This window comes from Camellia sinensis, chromosome 6, assembly GCF_055761805.1.
Source record: "Camellia sinensis isolate YWXY chromosome 6, ASM5576180v1, whole genome shotgun sequence".
In the NCBI taxonomy this organism is placed as follows: Eukaryota; Viridiplantae; Streptophyta; class Magnoliopsida; order Ericales; family Theaceae; genus Camellia; species Camellia sinensis.
In genome coordinates this window covers 166,539,530-166,557,508 of record NC_138966.1, presented here as the reverse complement: position 1 = coordinate 166,557,508, position 17,979 = coordinate 166,539,530, and the positions used below count along the sequence as shown (strand labels likewise).

Here is a 17,979-nt window from a genome sequence, read left to right as displayed (position 1 = left end):
AACGCACATCTCTCTATTCTTTAATCTCTCATTTTTCATCCCTCCCCAGGTTGGTGGATAAACAGAAAGTTGCGGGGTCTTGCCCCTAGCATTCCGCTAGATTGTTCTTCTTGTTCACAACAGTGAGTTTCTCCCACAGAGGGGTTGCAATGCGACCAGACGCACAGCAGATCTACAATTGACATCGGTTGACGATGCTCTGCTGGGGAGTTTGGACATGATCAGATCTGTCCAGACAAGGGAGTGGAATATCTTGTCCCATTACGGTTCGTGCTTCGCACTTGGCTTGATACCTCGTTGCTTAGAGGATGTGAGAGCTTTCTGCCCTTTTGCGGTCAGCTTCAGTGGTGCCCTTTTCTGGCAAGTAGAGTGCCCTTTCTGGCAGATGCATTGACAACGGGGGAAAGACAGGAAGCCTGACTCAACTGTGCCCCTAGTTCATCATTTTGACCATTTTTTTGTTTTTGCTTTCTACTAAAACAATTTTGACCAATATGAGAGTTAGATTAACATACTTGTTCGATTTTTGATTTGAAAATCATGCAAGTTAGGTTATGAGCACTGAAAATTTTCCCTTTTTGGGTCCAAGAAATGGTCCAGTTTTGGAAAAGATGGAATAATTTTCGAGAGATCAGTCAACCTCAGTAAAAATTCTCAAAAATTGTTTTTGCAAACGGCCACTGCTCAACGAGCACAGAACCTACTCTTGAGATGCACGACCTTGGATCGGAGGCAATGGAAAATTGCCCCTTGTCTGAAGGACACTGCATGGTAACGGAAAGTTGCCCCTTGTTTGAATAGCACCGCAGCGCATTGAATGGCAACGGAAAGTTGCCCTTTGTTTGAATGGCACCGCAGCACATTGTAGTTAGTCTTCACAGTGAAGGTCACAACCAAACTCTCGGATACAGAGAAGGCAAAGATGATCAAAACCATTATATGGACACAATTGATTTGGAAGTGTTTGTCGCTGGACTTCAGAATGAAGTTGCCTACGTATCCCAAACATGGGAATCAATCCTTACGTAGTTCGGCTAAGGTACACTCGGGTATTATCCTCTCCTTTTTAGGCTCTAACTTTTGCCAAGGCGCCCGTTGCGGGTTTTCAACCTTGCGAGCTTTGTTCTTCTTTTCTTTTCAATTTTTTCATTTCTTTTTTTTTTGCATTTTTTTTTTTGCATTTTTTTTTCTCTCTTCTTTTTTTTTTGCATTTTTTTTTTTTTTGTATTTTTCTCTTGCTCTAACTTTTGCCTGGGTCGCCCTTCCGGGTTTTCGGCCCAGCGAGCCTCTCAAAGGGTAAAAGTGTAACAAGTCCACGCCAAATGGTTTTAGGGTTTTAAAGCCATCCGTATCCAGGAGAGTGGCCATTGTATTGATTTACTGAAGGATCCATCTTCGGCTCTTCGAGCATATCTGACATTTTTGCCCCTAGTTTGAGGGGGGGCTTCTGATCTAGCTTTGCAAGCTTCCTTTGATCTAATCTTCTTGATCTAACTTTGGTGCCTCTTGTTCGAAGGCTGCTTTAAAATGGCCACACAGGCCTCTCGTTGTGGTTGACCGTTGAACGTTCTGAACTCAGGTTCAAGGTTTGAAAGTGAGGGGTCGAATCTCGAGGCTAAGAGTGATCCTATGCTGCACAATCTCAAGAGCGATCCCACACAAGTCTTCGCAGGACCGCGCAAAATATTTTTTGAAATTTTTTAAGAAAGCGACAAATCGCTCGCGCCGAAGACAGTGTAGAACCAATCTGGATCAAGCCAGGATCCTTCTCAGTACTCACGTTAACAAACATGATTTCATTTGTTAAGGGCTTAGCATGCCTCTCTTTCTCTCAATTGATCAAGTTTTGCAAAACCTGAGGAATTCCTTCCTCTTCGTTTTTATCACAATGTTTCGAAAAAAGTTTTGAAAAACTTAGGTCATTACAATGACTTCAAAGGCACAGAAAAGGCAGGCGAAGAACACTGTCATTTCATTCAAACTTCTGGCACAACTGGCACACGGCAGAAGCAAACACAAGAGTGTGAAAATCACTGCTTTTCCATTCAAATCTGTTGGCATAACTGGCTCCAAGGTAGAAATAGACTCAAAAGAAAGCAAAGAGACAAACAAAAAACAAGATAGTGATGTCCGAGGTGACACCCCCAGAATCACCCGACTCTAACAAAACAGGACTGACTCGATACAACAAGACAGACCCGACTGACTCAGTATGAAAAGACTGACTCCAAACAAAGAGACAGACTCTAAACAACAGTACTGACTCAATACCCAAGCCAGAACGTACAAAACCCAGCATTCATAAATGCTCAAAACAGTGCGTGCCATACGCCACATCCGGAGTAAACTGAGCGCCACCCGCAGGTAGTTCATCCCTCGATCACATCACATTATCCCCCACAAGTTCACTGATCAAGTGCCGATAGACTTTGCAGGACCTGGTGCGGGGATGACCCCGTTGTCAATCAAATTTTGTATCTCGTGGTGGAGACGGACGCAACTGTCGGTGTCATGACCGGTTTGTTGATGAAAAGCACAGTACTTAGTCAGGTCATGCTTTGGAGGGAAAGGATCGGGTATAGGCCGTTGTTCCAACGGTTTCAGATGTCCTTTCCTGAGTAGGACCCCCAGGGCTTTAGACAAAGGCATAAAGAGTGGGGTGAAAACCCTCTTGCCTCGGGGTAGATAGTCCGAAGTTCAGGGGTTTGGATTGGATGCACCAACAAAAGTGGTGGCTGTTCTTGGTGTGGTGGTGGCGACCATGCCCACTTCAGAAGATCTTGCAGCTACATCACCGCTGGTGGTCGCATTCGAACTGCGTGTAAACGCCCTCCTGGGCTGCTCCTTCTCCTGATCAATAAGGCCCTGCTTCATAGCATCCTCGATCTGTACCCCCATCTCATGCAGATCCGAAAAGGTAAGAAAGGGGAGCACGATCATTTTCTGCATTAGTTTGGGCTGGAGGTTGCGCACAACCATCCTTATCTGGTCTTTGTCGGAAGGCCTTGTAGCCATCATCGAGGCCTTTGCTCTCCACCTCGCCACAAACTCTTAAAAACCCTCCTTTGACTCTTGGCGGGTGACTTCAAGATCACGAGTTGTGACCTCAATCTGTGTGTTGTAGGAGTATTGATCACTGAAGGCCTCAGCTATCTTTTCCCAATTCTGTTTCACAGAGTTCTCCAATTTCGCATACCAGATTACGGCTATCCCAGACAGGGTCCGGCCAAACAATGATAGCTTCTGTAATCTGGTGAGGCCCATCGGCCTTAGAATGTCTGAAAACAGCCGTAAGTGCACCATGGGATCCCCGGACCCATCGAAACGGTTAATATGTGACATCTTGAATCTGTCTGGCAGCGTCACAGCTGCGTCGGTATACCCATCCTCGATGTCCAGGACGGATTTCATGCCTTGAGCCTTCTTGAACAACCTTTCAAGCTTGCTCATCTTTAGCGTCGTTGGATCCGTCTCTAACTCAAAAGGGGAGTCTGGTAGATTGATGGGTGTCTTAGATAGCTGCGGTAGAACCGGGGGCGAAGCTGGCCCGACTGGAATGTCCGTATCATCCTGGACGTGGGTTGCCTCCCCGAGTATGGGAACTCTTGGTGGGGGAGGAGCTTGGTGCGAAGTAGATACTCCAGTTTGCTGCTCTAACCTGGCAATTGTCTCTGCCTGTTGGGCTATGACCACAGCCTGTTGCATGGCGAATTCTGCTTGACGGACAGTGTCTTGCTGCATGGCTTTCATACTATCCTGGAGTTGGCGCACCATCTCTTCCAGACTCGACATATTGTTCTAATCTAACTAAGCAACTGGTATATCTGTGTCGGCAATAGGCTCGGAAATCTTAGCTCGACTGCTCAAAGATCACTGATCTGGTAGCTGTTGTACTGGTGGTCTGTGCCTGACTAGCCTTCTCTGGCCCTGATTACCCTTGAACTGAGTCTATGACCTGACAAAGTCTATCAGTACAAGTCCAATGAACCTCGGGGGATATTGGAGCCTTCTGAAGCTATGGTTCCAGGACTACCTTGCAAAAAAGAAAACAGGCAGCATCTCAGCCCAATTTCATCAGAACAGGCATAGGAACAACTGAATAACTGTATTCTACTACTGATCACTATTCCCCAAAATCACTGCCCCAAATCTGAGTCTGATACCCGCAGATATAACTGATTCTCAAAACACTGATGCCCGCAGGCCTGATACCCAGACTTACAAACTGATATATGCATTCTTGTAGAGGCCAACTCCAAAAAGCACAAAGCAAGCAAATGAGAGCCAAAACACCCCTATGTTGCGGTAGGGTTTCCCTGTCCTATTTTGTCAGGAGCTAGGGTTCCACTATGCACGCAGCAGTTTTCAAACAACCTAACATCGGGTAAGCAACCTATCCTAGCTTGGAATGGTCACTATGGATTTCGATATGTACTAGGTCGAATGGTCGAAAAGGGTGCCCCGGTAAAACTGGGGTTTGTGTTCCCATACTGTCAGAGCCCATAACCGGTCAGCCTTATGGTCATGCCTTGACAAGACAAGCCTCCGGCAAACTGTTCAGGAATGGCAGATGGCAAACACGGTGTCCTAGGCGCACCAATGCAAATGCAATGCAAAGAGACACATAAATGAAATCAAAACAGGATATCACGAGTTCAAGTCAAGCTCTCTAACTCCCCAGCAGAGTCGCCAGAAACTGTAGATGCGCCCGTGGGCCTCACTACAGTTCGGACTCGATTTGTGTCACAGTTCTTAGTCTAAACCATAGAGTCCACATCCGGCAAATCGTTTTGAGAAACAGATTTTTGAAAAGAAGTGCCAAACATGGACTGCTTTGCCAGATACAGAGTCGCCACCTAAATATTTTTTGTGGGGGAATTTAGCAAACCCTGACTCGGTGCCGAAGGCCACATGTCCGTCATCACCGGAGTTGTCTCGGCTCGGGAGCTAGGGTACGATTGGGGAAGGTCAGCTATGAGCACCCCCTCACGCCCGATCCGAAGATCGGCCTCTGCTAACCATGATATCCGTTTTTGAAAACGTTATGTGTTATTATTCCAGTTATTAGCCTAGAATTACTATATTATGCGCACAGCAAACAAGTATAGACTAGATTGCCTAATTTGGAAATAAGCATTGCATATCCGTTTGTTTTGGAAAAATGTTTTGGAATTTGCTACTTGCAAGTAGGCTAAAACACGGAATTCAACGAGTGTTTCCAACTCAAACAATCCAACCTTCACCCACAGGCATTCGAACAATTTATAACACATAAGCATCTAGCCACATGGTAAGCATGCTATCATGTTAACATTCACACACATTCGAGATGCTAAAGCATAAATACTTACATCGTACTCCGTGCCAAAACAATCAACTAGTTAGCAAACATGCGTGATCCTAGTTCATGTCAAGTTGACTAATGCAACACATGCAAGATGCAATTAGAGTAGGCTCGGCTAACCTAAACATGGTACGTGAAATACTACAACTATCACGTATTCAATTTGAAATTGAAGTACAAATGCAGTTTGAATGATGTACCGAGCCTGGTGCATGCAAGGCAAATGTATGAATGCACGCATGCAAAGCATAAGGTATGCTAAATTAAATATGCCCTAATACTAACCATCGAAAGCAGGTAAGTAAAAGGGAGAAAGAAGTGGGGGTTAGGAGACATGCACACACACACCCACACTTATTACAAATTCGCCCTCGCTCGGAGGGACCAAAAGAATAATACAAACCGAATAAGTAATTAAGTACTCTAGCTAATTAAATATTACAAACCCTTAATTAATTAAACAAATTAACTAAGCTACTGAAGTAGTAAAGAGGCTCGGGAAGGGGGATGAATGCAATACATGCTCGGCTCTGCTCGGAAAGTCACTGCCATGCACAAGGTTGCCTCTGCTTTGACTGTTTTGCTTCTCTGAAAATTGCACAACTTCCAAGGTTGCTTCTCTGAGTGTTGTGGGACACTACCGGCTGAGTGAGATCATCACCGGCCATTTAGAATGGTCATCGGTTAAACATTGTGCTCTCGGCCAAACCTGTTTTGCCGGTCGGCACTAAACACTGCCGATCGGCAGAAAGGTCCTGCAGAAACCTGTTTGACAGCAGCAGAGGGTAGACAAGGCATGGCAATGCATTTTCAAAGCCCACCACATCCCTTATCATGTTTATGACTCAAAGGAGGACGGTACTTGACCCTCGGACCACCAATCGCGCATTTCAATGCGTGATGGCCCAAAAGCCAAGTGTGCAACTTCAATATGGAATGAAATGCACAAAACAAACAATGGGCCCCAACGTCCATCATAATCAAATAAAGAGGCAAGAGATGCATGCTAATGTAATGCAACCTAGGCATGTGAGCTAAGTGTGCAACATGATCATGCAAACAACAAAACCATGTGCAATAGGCACATGAACTAAACAAGTAAGCGTGCAAGGCATATAACATCAATGTTAATGACACACATGCAACAACATGAAAGGCATAACACATGTAAATATGCAAAGCGACTTAACACAAGAAGCATGCCAATTGCAATGACACTTAAACATGCAACATGTTAATAGGCTAAGTACCTAAAAATACAAACATGTATAGCATGCAACAACATGCCAAAGGGATGGTCTTAAACTAATTTGGACAGCCCTCTACTAGGTCCAAAATAGTGGCCAACATGCTCAAGAATGGAAGCCAAAACACATACAAATAGGCATGCATGCAAGGTCCAACACTTAGGCACATAGAGACAACTTTTAAGCACACTTAAAAGAGGAACAACATGGGCATATGGCATGCAATGCAAGCTCTGAAAATCATGTTAATGATGGTGCCAAAACAAGCAAACAAGACAAGCATAGCATACAACAAATGATCTAAAGCCTAAGGCTCACCAAAGAAGCATTGAACTACACTTGGCGCAACCACACATGGCATGAATTAAGTGACTAAAAATAGAGATGTGACATGCTAAAATGAGCCTCAAAACCCACCTAAATGGCATCTAAATGGCTTAAGTATGGAAGCATGCACAAGGGCCCAAACAAGGAGCATAAGATACCAACCTTTTAAAGCATTAAAGGAGCATCAAATGCAAGCATACAAGCATGCTATAAGGTCTGAAATGGCATGATAAATGGTTCCAAACCACTGAAACAAAGCAAGTAAAGCATGCTAGGGGGGTCAACACTCAAGGCCTACAAGGGAGATTGCATGGCAGCTATACAAAGCAAAGCATGGGTGACCCAAATGACCAAAAACAGACCTTAAGCACACTAAAACATGCACAAAAGCTTCACAAAGCTAAGCCAAAACAAGTGAGCATGGTAGTCTAAATGCTAGGCACATGTTAAGGCAATTCATGGCATTACAAGACAAGTATGCAAAGCAAGCATGGTGTGTCTAAACCAACTTAAAACAGTGCTATATCATGGAAAAATAAGCACAAATACTACTTAAGACATGGCCAACATGAACTTAAAAAAGGTGCTCACACATGAGGCTAAAATGGCACTTTTTGAAGACAACAAGGAGAGGGTATGGCCCTCTCCTTCTTAGGACCTTTAACCACCATCCTCACCACTAAAATCCCTCAAGATTTCAGTGGTGAGGAGGCCCAAACAAGGTGGTCCCGAAGTTCACCAAAAATAGCACAAAATGGGGCCAAACAAGGCCTAAGAAGGGGTAAATGACCCCAAAAACAAAAGTGTCCTTAATGAAGTATCTTAAACACAAAAAAAACAGAACTTTTTTATGTTATACACAAAGCTCAAATCAGCAAGCAAGACAGGCTAAAATGGTGTGCAAAAACGGAGAATAAAGAGGGAAAATGGGTTACCTTTGTAGCCAAAAGGGGACAGCAGCCTCTAGACCCAAAAATGCAACCCTCATCCTCTGAAAACAAGACCCAAGAACCTCCAAGTGATGATGGAAGTGTTGTGCTAGGAGGTGTAGTTCAAATGGCCAAGAACTAGACCCTTTTGAACCCTCTAACCAACAAAAATGTAGAGAGAGAGGGAGATATAGAGAGGGAGTGATATATATATGATATATATCAGATTTTTCTAACCCCTAAAATGGAAGGAGAGGCTCTCCTTATATAGAGAAACCAATGGGGCAAAGCTTTTCTTAGAAGCTTTGACGAAAAAGGCCAAGCTTCTCTTAGAAGCTTGGAGCAAAAGGGCCAAGCTTCTTGGAGAAGCTAGGCAAAGGGGTCAAGAGGTTCAAGTTTCTTGGAGACGCTAAAAAAAGGGTCAAGCTTCTTGGAGAAGCTAAAAAGGTTTAAGCTTCCTCAAGAAGCTAAAAAAAGGTTCAAAAGGGTCAAGCTTCTTAGAGAAGCTAAAAAGGTTCAAGCTTCCTCAAGAAGCTAAAAAAGGGTTCAAAAGGGTCAAGCTCCCTCAAGAAAAGGTCTCGGCCAGGAAAAGTGGCCGATTGATCAGAAACAGTGGCCGGCCGACCAAACACAATGCCGACCAACCATCAATAGTGCCGATCGGCCATCACCAATGGCCGGTGGCAAGGAAACAAGGCCGGTGGCCTCAAGCCATGGCCGGTGAGGTGTGGGGATGGCCTACAAGCTACTTCCCACCCTCGGAAGCAAAACAACAAGTGTTTGGTACAAAACCAGACACAAAACAATCAAGTCGAGAGATCCTCAGGCAGGGTGCGTAGCTGAGACCTCCGGGAACTCAAGACAAACACGAACAAGGATGATCACCGAGTGTTCAAATGATGACGTCCAAGTCTTGAGGTCGGTCAAAAATGGGGTGTCTACAGTGTCTCATAAAGATGGAAGAAATTCCAACATCTCATGGGGTAGGAGACACTTCATTGGAAGTAATGAGGTTAAAGGTCATATTAGACCTTGTTATTTTGATCAGCTTGAGACCAATCATGGAGCGAGTTTGTATTTGCCTAAACCTAGAAATAGGAAGTTGGAAACCAAGTCGAGACGGGTTCTCATTGAAAGCAAAGGGAACCACAACGTCAAGACACCACCCAAGAACCGCAATACTCACAACTTTGTTTATACTAAAGCGGTTTGGGTGAGAAAACTTGACTTGTGTTAATTTGTTTATTTGTTTTAGTTTTTGGGTTTCTGTGTGTTTTTTTTTAATGAGAAAAAATGTGTGCATGTTCGTTTTTTGTCTTGCTTTGGTTAAGAAAAAAAAATGAAAAAAAAAATCCAAAAAGATTTTCTTAGTATAGTTTTGCAAGCTTGAAATTTTTTAGTAGTCCTTGGTGCATATTGGAATTGATGAGAATATCCATTACCTGTTAATAAGTGTGTGCTTTCTGTAGTCATTACTCATTTTGGAGTGTGTGTTCTTTGATTAGTATGTCTCATTCTGTACACACTCTTGGATTAGCAAATTTTGGAGTCTTCCGCCTTAGTGATTATTTTTTTTTCTATGGACTTATGGCATTGTATCTTTTGCTTTTCTAGAGGAATTGACCTATACTAGCATATTATGGGTGATGTTGAGTCTCTTAAACCACCTTCCATCTTTTTGCATCTCCACGGCTTTCCCCATCTATTCTTTGTAGTCCAGCCATGAGGAAAAGGCAACCTCAGAGTCACCAACCAGGCTATCCTTAATATATCCATGCTTCTCTGGTTTGGTTTCCATACTCTTGAGCGTGTCAGCCGCCAATGAGTGTGCAAAAGAAAAAGAAGAAGAAAAAAAAATGTGCAAAAGAAAGAAAAGAAACAGTTGTGAAAAAAAAAAAAAGGATTCATTGATTGAGGTGTTATAGCGATCCTGGTTCTCCCTGCTTTGATTGTTGTATCCGGACTTAGGTTCCGTGGAGTTGGCTGTTGTATTTGTCTTGTTGTCATCCCTTAATTCCTTTTATTTGAGTTTAGGATGTGTTGGGCAGGGTTATTTCAGGTTGGTTGAGCTTGAGTCTTAAATCTTGTTGCCCAAAATTGTGGTGATCCGCTCGAGCGGGTCCATTTGCGCTTGAGCGGAGTTTGCACACTTTCAGCATTTTATACCTCTGCAAAACTTCTGCAGATGTGTTTTTCACGCTCAAGCGGATTTCCTTACGCTCGAGTGGCTCGCGCTCGAGCGGCCCTCCTTGCGCTCGAGCGGGTGTTCATGGTCTGTAAAAGTACTAGAGGAGTGTAATCTACGCTCGAGCGGGTTTTCCTTTACGCTCGAGCGGGTGTGTTTTGTAGTTGTGTCTTGGCGCTCGAGCGGGTCTAGTTTTTGTGTTGGATGCTCAAGCGTCCTATTCTACGCTCGAGCGGGTCATACGTATATCAGTTGGCAGCTGGGTGATTTTGAATCACTTTTCACATTTTCTTTCTCTCTCTTACTTTTCTAAACACTCTTTTGAGAGCTCCTCTCTCTTGAACCTACCTTCTCTCTAGGGTTTGATCTAGCTTGAGTGATCTACTCCTTTAGTGTCTTTACAAAGAGTGTAGAGCTTGGCTTAGGCTTCCTATCAATCCGAAAATCTTGCGTTTTGGAGCATTTTGAGGTTTCTTCATCATCTCCTTTGAGTTCCATCTCTTGAGGTAGGGATTTCTACTCATCTTTATGAGCTGTAACCTAAATGTTGAGCTTTTTGTATAAATGGTTTGATGGGAAATTAGGGTTTGAGATGTGTTATATTAAAAAGAGGGGTTTTGTCCTTTGCACTCATATATGTATATTTCGGGTCTAAAAAGGGGACTATTGTTGTTGTTGATAATATTTGAGCCTTTGGGTCAATATTGAGAATAAAGGGAAAATGCTATGTTTGGGTATATTTGAGTCATTAGTGTAATTAATGACATTTACCATGGAATTTATGAAATTGAGTTGGAAATAATGAAATTGGCATAATATGGGTTGGAATGGTGGAGTTGGATTTATTAATCACTCACCTTTGAAAACTGTTGGCAAATTATCTGTTGATGTAATTATTTTCTGTTTAGAAATAATTATTTTGGGCTATCGGTGGAGGATAGTCTTGATTGTTGTAGACAATGCATGATGATTAGGCAAATCGAAACTAATCAATTGAATATGTCATCGAATATGACGGTTAGAATAATACATCAAATTTATGTATTGATTGATTATATATCTGATAGATGTTTATATACATTGTGTTGTGTGGGAGGAGATAGGGGATGTATTCCACGGTTTAGGGGAAGATAGGGGATGGACTTCTAAACCGGATGTTATTTGGGAGGAGATAGGGGATGGACTTCATCGATACAACAAATATGTGTATCTATTGAAGTGTTGATACAGCGAATCTGTGTATCATTTGTGGGGTATGGAAGTGTGTTAATGTGTTACTGATATAGCAAATATGTGTATCTGTTATGTAGTATGGAAGTGTTTTGATATGAGTTGTTTTCTCATTTAAAAAGAAAATGTTTTAATATGCGGTATGATCCCATATAAACTGTTTGGCCAGGTTCTGAGCCATGTTGATAAAATCGAAAATTTGTTTAAGTAAAGGAAAATGGAATGACACATAGATTTTTTTCATGGATCCGGATTGAGTTGTGTATTGGTTATATGAGTTAAACATTTATCAAATGCTGATGTTTTAGTTATTGTTCATATTATGTTTAGCATATCTCTACTGGGCGTTGGCTCACCCTATATGGGAATATCATTTTCAGGTACAGGTAGCATGCCACCTCCAATGACGTAGCTTGAGAGGCTTAATTGCTGGAGCATCTTTTGTGATTACATTTCTGAATTACATGTATATCAAGCCAAGGGCTTATTATCTGTTTTGAGTTAGTACTCATTATTTTTGTAACCAAGTGTTGGCTTGGAAAGTTGTAAGCCCGTAGGGCACTTACTTTTGTTGTCAACATGTAATACTTTTTGTAATGAATACTCTGATAAAATGTAATTATGCTTTATTCTCTTATGTCTGAGCGTGTCATGAATGTATGATTAGTGGGTTTATTTTGAGGGCGTTACAGGGAGCCTCCGCTATTACTCAACAAATACCCCTTGATTCCTAGTGGTTTGACTTTCCTTAGTTGCGCTTAGATTCTCTTGTCAGAGGTCCAGCTATTAGATCACAACTAGGATTTGAATCTTGTGTTTGTCGAACTCCAAGAGTCACACACACACTTTTATCATGGGATCTATGCTTTTCACATATTGCATCACTTTCTTTTATGAGGAATCTTCTACTGGCTGTTCACATTGTGTTTTCTTGTAATTGTACTTCTTGGATAATCTTGTGTGCTTCAAGGTACAAATCAAAAATTCCTTGCTTGCTCCACCATATTATTTTTGTCGTTTTCTTCCTGTACATTGTTTTCAATGTTTGTTCTTTGTTTTTAGTGAGGGGGGGCTTGGTTGATCATTACAAGAGTTTGTTAGCATGATCACTTTGATTTGTTTGGTAAAGGAGATTGGCTTTAGTTGTTTTGCATGTTACTATGCACTGTTTCTTTATTATTTCCTTCTTGCGTACTCCTGATATTTCCATCATCATATCACTGCTTGTGTGGTTTTTTATCTTGCTTTAGTTGATTGAGCTTCCTTTGTCAATTAGTGACAAAAAGGGGGAGAAAGTTGTTTTTCATGTGTCTTAGGATTTTATGTATTCATGTCATGTGTCAGGTGCATGTGTCTTAGTTTTCATCTTTTCATGCTGCATGTTCTTAAAATCTCCAAGTCCCATCTATTCATGTTTTCCATCTCATACTTCAAGATAATCTAGCCATATGTTTATTGTTTTTTCATATACTCTTGTGGGACTAATAGTTATTTTGGAGGTTGTGGCACTAATAGCTGTTTTGCAGATCATGACCTTGAGAAAGAAGTTTGCGTTTGTTGGCTATAATGGGTTGGGGTGATTAGGATTTTATTTGTTAGGTGTGTTTTGTCACGGCATTGCCAAAGGAGAAGATTGTTAGGTTTTTATTCTTGGCAACCCCGTTTGACAAAACTTCTTTTAGTTGTGTTTGTTTTCGCACTTTTATTTCAGTGAGGCTATGAGTTTATTAGATGCGAATCCAACCTGAATCGAGCCTTGCAGAGAAGTTTGTGATGTTAATGCTTTCAAGATTGCCACTTCGTTGATTATGACGGGGGTAGAGCTGCCCGGTCAGCTCGTGCCCGAAGCAAAATGCAAAATTGCATTCAAAGTTGGATTGTTTTGTGGCTGTTTCCCGTGATTTTTTTATCACAATTGGAGGTGTCCAGTTGTGGTTTTTTCACGTAAAATCGTTGTGTCAATTTGTCTTGATTGTTTGATTGGATTGTTATATACTGCTTAAAATTGATACATAATCACAAATCAACATCTAGGGGATTTCTAGATTTTTCAGATGTAAATATCACCGTGGACTTAATGGATTAAAGAAAAGAAAAGGTAATATAAAAAAGGCTAATAAAATTGAGTTTAAAATGAATCAACCAACATAAAGAACCAATATGATTGATTGAATTCGGTCGGACGTTATACCGAGTTTATTGTGTCAAGGTGTGTCTTTCATCAATTCATCATAATTTGATGAACCTTGAAGCGTCTCTACTTCCCTTTTTGAATTTACTTCATGATAGGAGGGAGGGGTGGTTATTATGCATTGCATTTATTGATCTTTGTCATATCGTGTCCGAAATCATCATGCAAATCAACTTGCAACCATTGATGGTTTGGGAACCGAGTTCGCTCCTCTCTTGAGTATTTTCAATGATAGAGAAGGGTAGAAGAGATAAACATGGCTAGGAATACCCTGTCTGCACTGTTTCACCTCAGGCACAAAAAACAGATTTCCGCCAAGAAAACAAGGTATGGTTGGATTTATTTGGGGCTCAACTGAGTCGCATTTTGGGTCAACAAGGCTCCAATAAATTGTAAAACAATACACTTTTGGTCAAAAACAGTGACTAGGGGTGAAACAAAACAAATCCCAGCAAGGCAGATAGAGTAATTCCTGAGGAGCATCGCGCAATCATTACATATTATTTGTTGTAATAAATTAGACCGCCCCCTTTTAGTTATTATTATTCATTCAGATTTGTAATAATTATTTATTCGGACACTTGGATATTCAGACCCTCCTGTGCGAGGGCAGACAAACTTGTAATAATGTGTATGTCTTCTAACCCCATGTCTTTCTTCCTTTTATTTATCAGCTTATGATGGTTAGTTTAAGGACATCATGTTTAATTTAGCATACTCATGTTTGCATCCATTTGTATTGCATGCATAAAAGTTCGGCTCATCATATTATTGAAATATCAAATTCAAACTCTTTACTTGAATACGTGCACTATCATATGCCTTGAATTGACTCACATGCCATGCTAGTAGCTGAGCTTATTAATTGCATATTGTATGTGTTACATTAGCCATATTACAGAGTTAGGATCATGCATTTTCTACCTAGTTCCTTTTTTGGCTTGGAGTACGAGGTAAGTTTTTATGTTTTAGCATATTGCATAAGTGTGATTGTTGTCGTATCAAACGTACTACCGTAAGGCTAAATACTTAATTGTTAAATTGCTTGAATGCCTGTGGATGAAGGCTATTCACTGAAATTGGGATACTTTGATTAAATATATATATATATATATATATATATATATGAGATTACTTTTTCAAGTGGTACATATTCAAAACACTTTCAAAACAAACATGAAATCAAGCGTTCCAACTTCTACTGAAATTAGTCTGTACTTTTATGTTAAAAATAAAATAAGAACATATACTATACATAAGAATCACATCATAATTAGTAGAGGCCGATCTTTGATCGGGTGAGTGGGGTGCTCATTATTGACCTTCCCTTCTCATACCTAAGTTCACGAACCAAGACACTTTGGTAACGATGAACTGATGGCCTTTGGCACGAGTCACGGGTTTCCTAAATTTTCCAAAATAAATATTTAGGCAGTGACTCTGATATCTAGAAAAGCAATCCATTTTTGGCATTTGATTCAAAACATCGATTTTCCAAAAGCAATTGTCGGATTTGGACTCTTTTCGTGTTTCCACTGTTTCACATTGCACTTGTGCAATCAGATTCAGAACCAACACAAGTGGAGTCCAAACTGTAAGGGCTATTTCATTCTTCCGAAAGGGGGCGCGGAAAGCCAAGCTACACCATGCATCTGCTAGATGAAATGCTACCTCCTCTGCCCACAGATCTGCCTCCTTTGTCAAATGAAGAACCTTTGCCTCTGCCAGATGAAATGCTGCCTCCTTTGCCACCCCTGACTGGACCTTTCTGACTTGTCCTCTTATTGTGCCCAAATTCCTTGCAGCGACTGCATTTCAAACTAAAAGATCTTTTGGCCTGACTTGTGCCTACAGGAGGCTCATAAGTAGCCATTTTCCTTTCTACCAATCTTTTTAGAGGTGGTGGCTGCAAAGGCTCCTCATCAATCAGTGTCCACATAGTATGGTCTGATATTGGATGTATAATCCCACTATTGGCCATCAAATATTTTTGCTTTGAGTAATAGGGATGCACCACATTCATTCTACTGTGTGAGATAGCTACCATAGCATGTGTGCATGGAATCCCAGAAATCTCCCATTCTCTACAAGAACAGCTCATTTAACTTACATGCACAATGTGTCTCACTTCCTCACTGTCCCTAATATCATACTCATGCTCTCCTGCATACTCTACTTTGCACTTTCTAGACTTATACAAGGTCTTATCATGCTTCTTCTTAATGTTCAAAGTTACATTGGACTGCCATTGCAATGCTTTTTGATGCCTCATTTGAAACTTGCCCATTAACTTACATCTTATGGTTTCTAACATTGTCAAAATTGGTTTACTTCTGGAAATCCCTAACCAATTATTGAATGATTTTGTCATGTTATTTGTGATATGATCATTTCTTATCCTACCATCAAATACATGCCTAGACCTTGCTTCAACAGGAACTTTTTGTAGCCATGCATATGTTTCCTTTGACATACCTTGAATGGCTTGCATAGCTTCATCATATGCCCTTTGATTCCAAGCCCTTGCTGCCTTCCAAAAGTTCTTCTTCAAGATCATTCCAGGAAATTTAACTCTGAAGTTGTTAAACAAATGCATACAACATCTTCTGTGGTTAGCCTTTGGTAGGATTTCAGTCACAATTGCGTCAAGACTCTTTTGTCCATCAGACATAATGGTCCAAAGCCTAGTGTGCAATGCATCACTCAGTATTGTTCTCAAGTGTTGTAGGAAAAATGTCAAACTCTCCTTACATTCACACTCTACTACTCCTACTTCTAGTGGAAACAACCCATTATTCCCATCTAAACCAACTACTGAAATTAGCACTCCACCATAAGGACCCTTCAAGTGACAACCATCTACTCCTATGAAGGGTCTACATCCATTAATAAACCCTGTTTTCATTGTCTCAAATGAGATGAAAATTCTTTTAAACACTGGGTTAGAACTGATTGTACTCTCTTTATTTGGTGTGGGTTCATCCTCTGAGATTGGCTTGGGTGGGTTGTCATAATTGATCTTCACAAAACTACCAGGATTTGTCTTCTTAATCTCTGTAGCATATGTTGGTAGTAGCATATATTGGCTGCCATGGTTACCCTCTACTTCATCTCTACATTTGTTTTTAGCTCTATACAGCTGCATCGTTAAAGCATCAATCCCATACATCTTGTTCTACTTGCCTTGCATTGTATCTAACCCCACGTCTGGATTTTCTTTAAAACTGCCAGCCAATTTTTTTGCTATCCAATCTGAAGTTGCCTTAGTATTTTGGTTCAACCTACTACATGTGTGTTGGGGAACTAGGGTTTTTATCTTGTAAGTTATCCCATCTAGCAGAGGAGATACATGAATCGTCCAAGGACATCCCTCAGCAGCACAGTAGGCAGTTACCCTAGACTTTTCATTTTTGTCCCTCACAATTTTGAAGCTAGCTTCCACTATACAATCTTTCAATGAAGCTCTAAAGCTGTTTACATCTGTAAAAATCATCCCCTTTTCCAATACCACTTCCCCTTTTGGATTCAAATATGGCTCTTTATCATCATAGGGAGTATGAAACTGTTTTCCCTTGAAATCCCTCCTCTTAGGTCTGCAAATGGGTTCATCATCCAAGTCATCATCAGTACTAACATCATACACCATTACATCATCTCCTGATTGATAATCATTAAGTGTACCATCATCTTCACCTAAGCCATCATCTTGACTTAACACATATTCACTACTTGTGCTATCAGATTCATTTTCAGCATCTACATTTTCATTCCAATCTAAGTCTTCATCACTAAACCCAACAAAATCATCCATGTGGTACTCATCATCCCCATCTACATCACCATCACCATCACCATCATGTACTGATTGATCTATTTCTACAATAACCTCATCCCCAGCATTGACTTCTTCACCCTCACATCCAATTGAATGAACAACATCTACATACAAGTTAATTGTTCTACTCACACTTTGCATGTAAAACATATCTAGTACATCAAGATCATTTTCTAACATTCTTCTCTTATCAGTACTAGGTATATCACAGTACAAATGAATTAAAAAGAGCCTCAATCAAACCTATGTTACTAAGAACTGAATCATGTACATCCTTCAATAGATCAACATGACAATACATATCAGGATCCACATTGTATACCCTGCCCACCTTACCCTTGTAATGGATGACTAAATCAAATGAAGAAAATGCAGCCATAACTGAAATGGTAACAGATAACAAAACCCATAAACATTTAATTTCAACAGATAAACATTTCATTTCAACAGATAAACAAATTTGAACAGATCAACATTTAATTTAAACAGATAAATACATTGAACCAATTGAATTAATTTTAAGCAAAACAGATTCAAGTAATTCAAAATCTACCATAATTGAACCAAATAAACAAAATGATAATCATGAATAATGCACAATATTAAGTAATAATGTTTACTAATCCAAAAAAATTACAATTTTTGTATATATATTTTCACAACATTAAACAGATAATGCAACATTATACTC

General features: G+C 40.7%; 1 protein-coding gene across 1 annotated transcript; it reads right to left on the bottom strand.

Moving 5' to 3' along the window:
- Positions 1–15,092: 15,092 nt before the first annotated feature.
- LOC145793785 (uncharacterized) lies at positions 15,093–16,622 on the bottom strand. Its single transcript, XM_082876656.1, has 2 exons — positions 15,564–16,622; positions 15,093–15,446 (listed from the first exon to the last, which is right to left on the bottom strand). Exons 1-2 carry the CDS (start codon positions 16,620–16,622, stop codon positions 15,093–15,095), a joined length of 1,413 nt encoding a protein of 470 aa, XP_082732782.1.
- Between the last annotated feature and the right edge of the window lie 1,357 nt (positions 16,623–17,979).

Bases quoted from the DNA above. Each gene is read 5' to 3' on its own strand.
- LOC145793785 (XM_082876656.1), bottom strand. From the start codon at position 16,622: ATGTATGGGATTGATGCTTTAACGATGCAGCTGTATAGAGCTAAAAAC. The intron at 15,447-15,563 runs GTAAGTTAAATG...TATTACTCAAAG, and splicing joins AAGTGAGACACATTGTGCAT to CAAAAATATTTGATGGCCAA.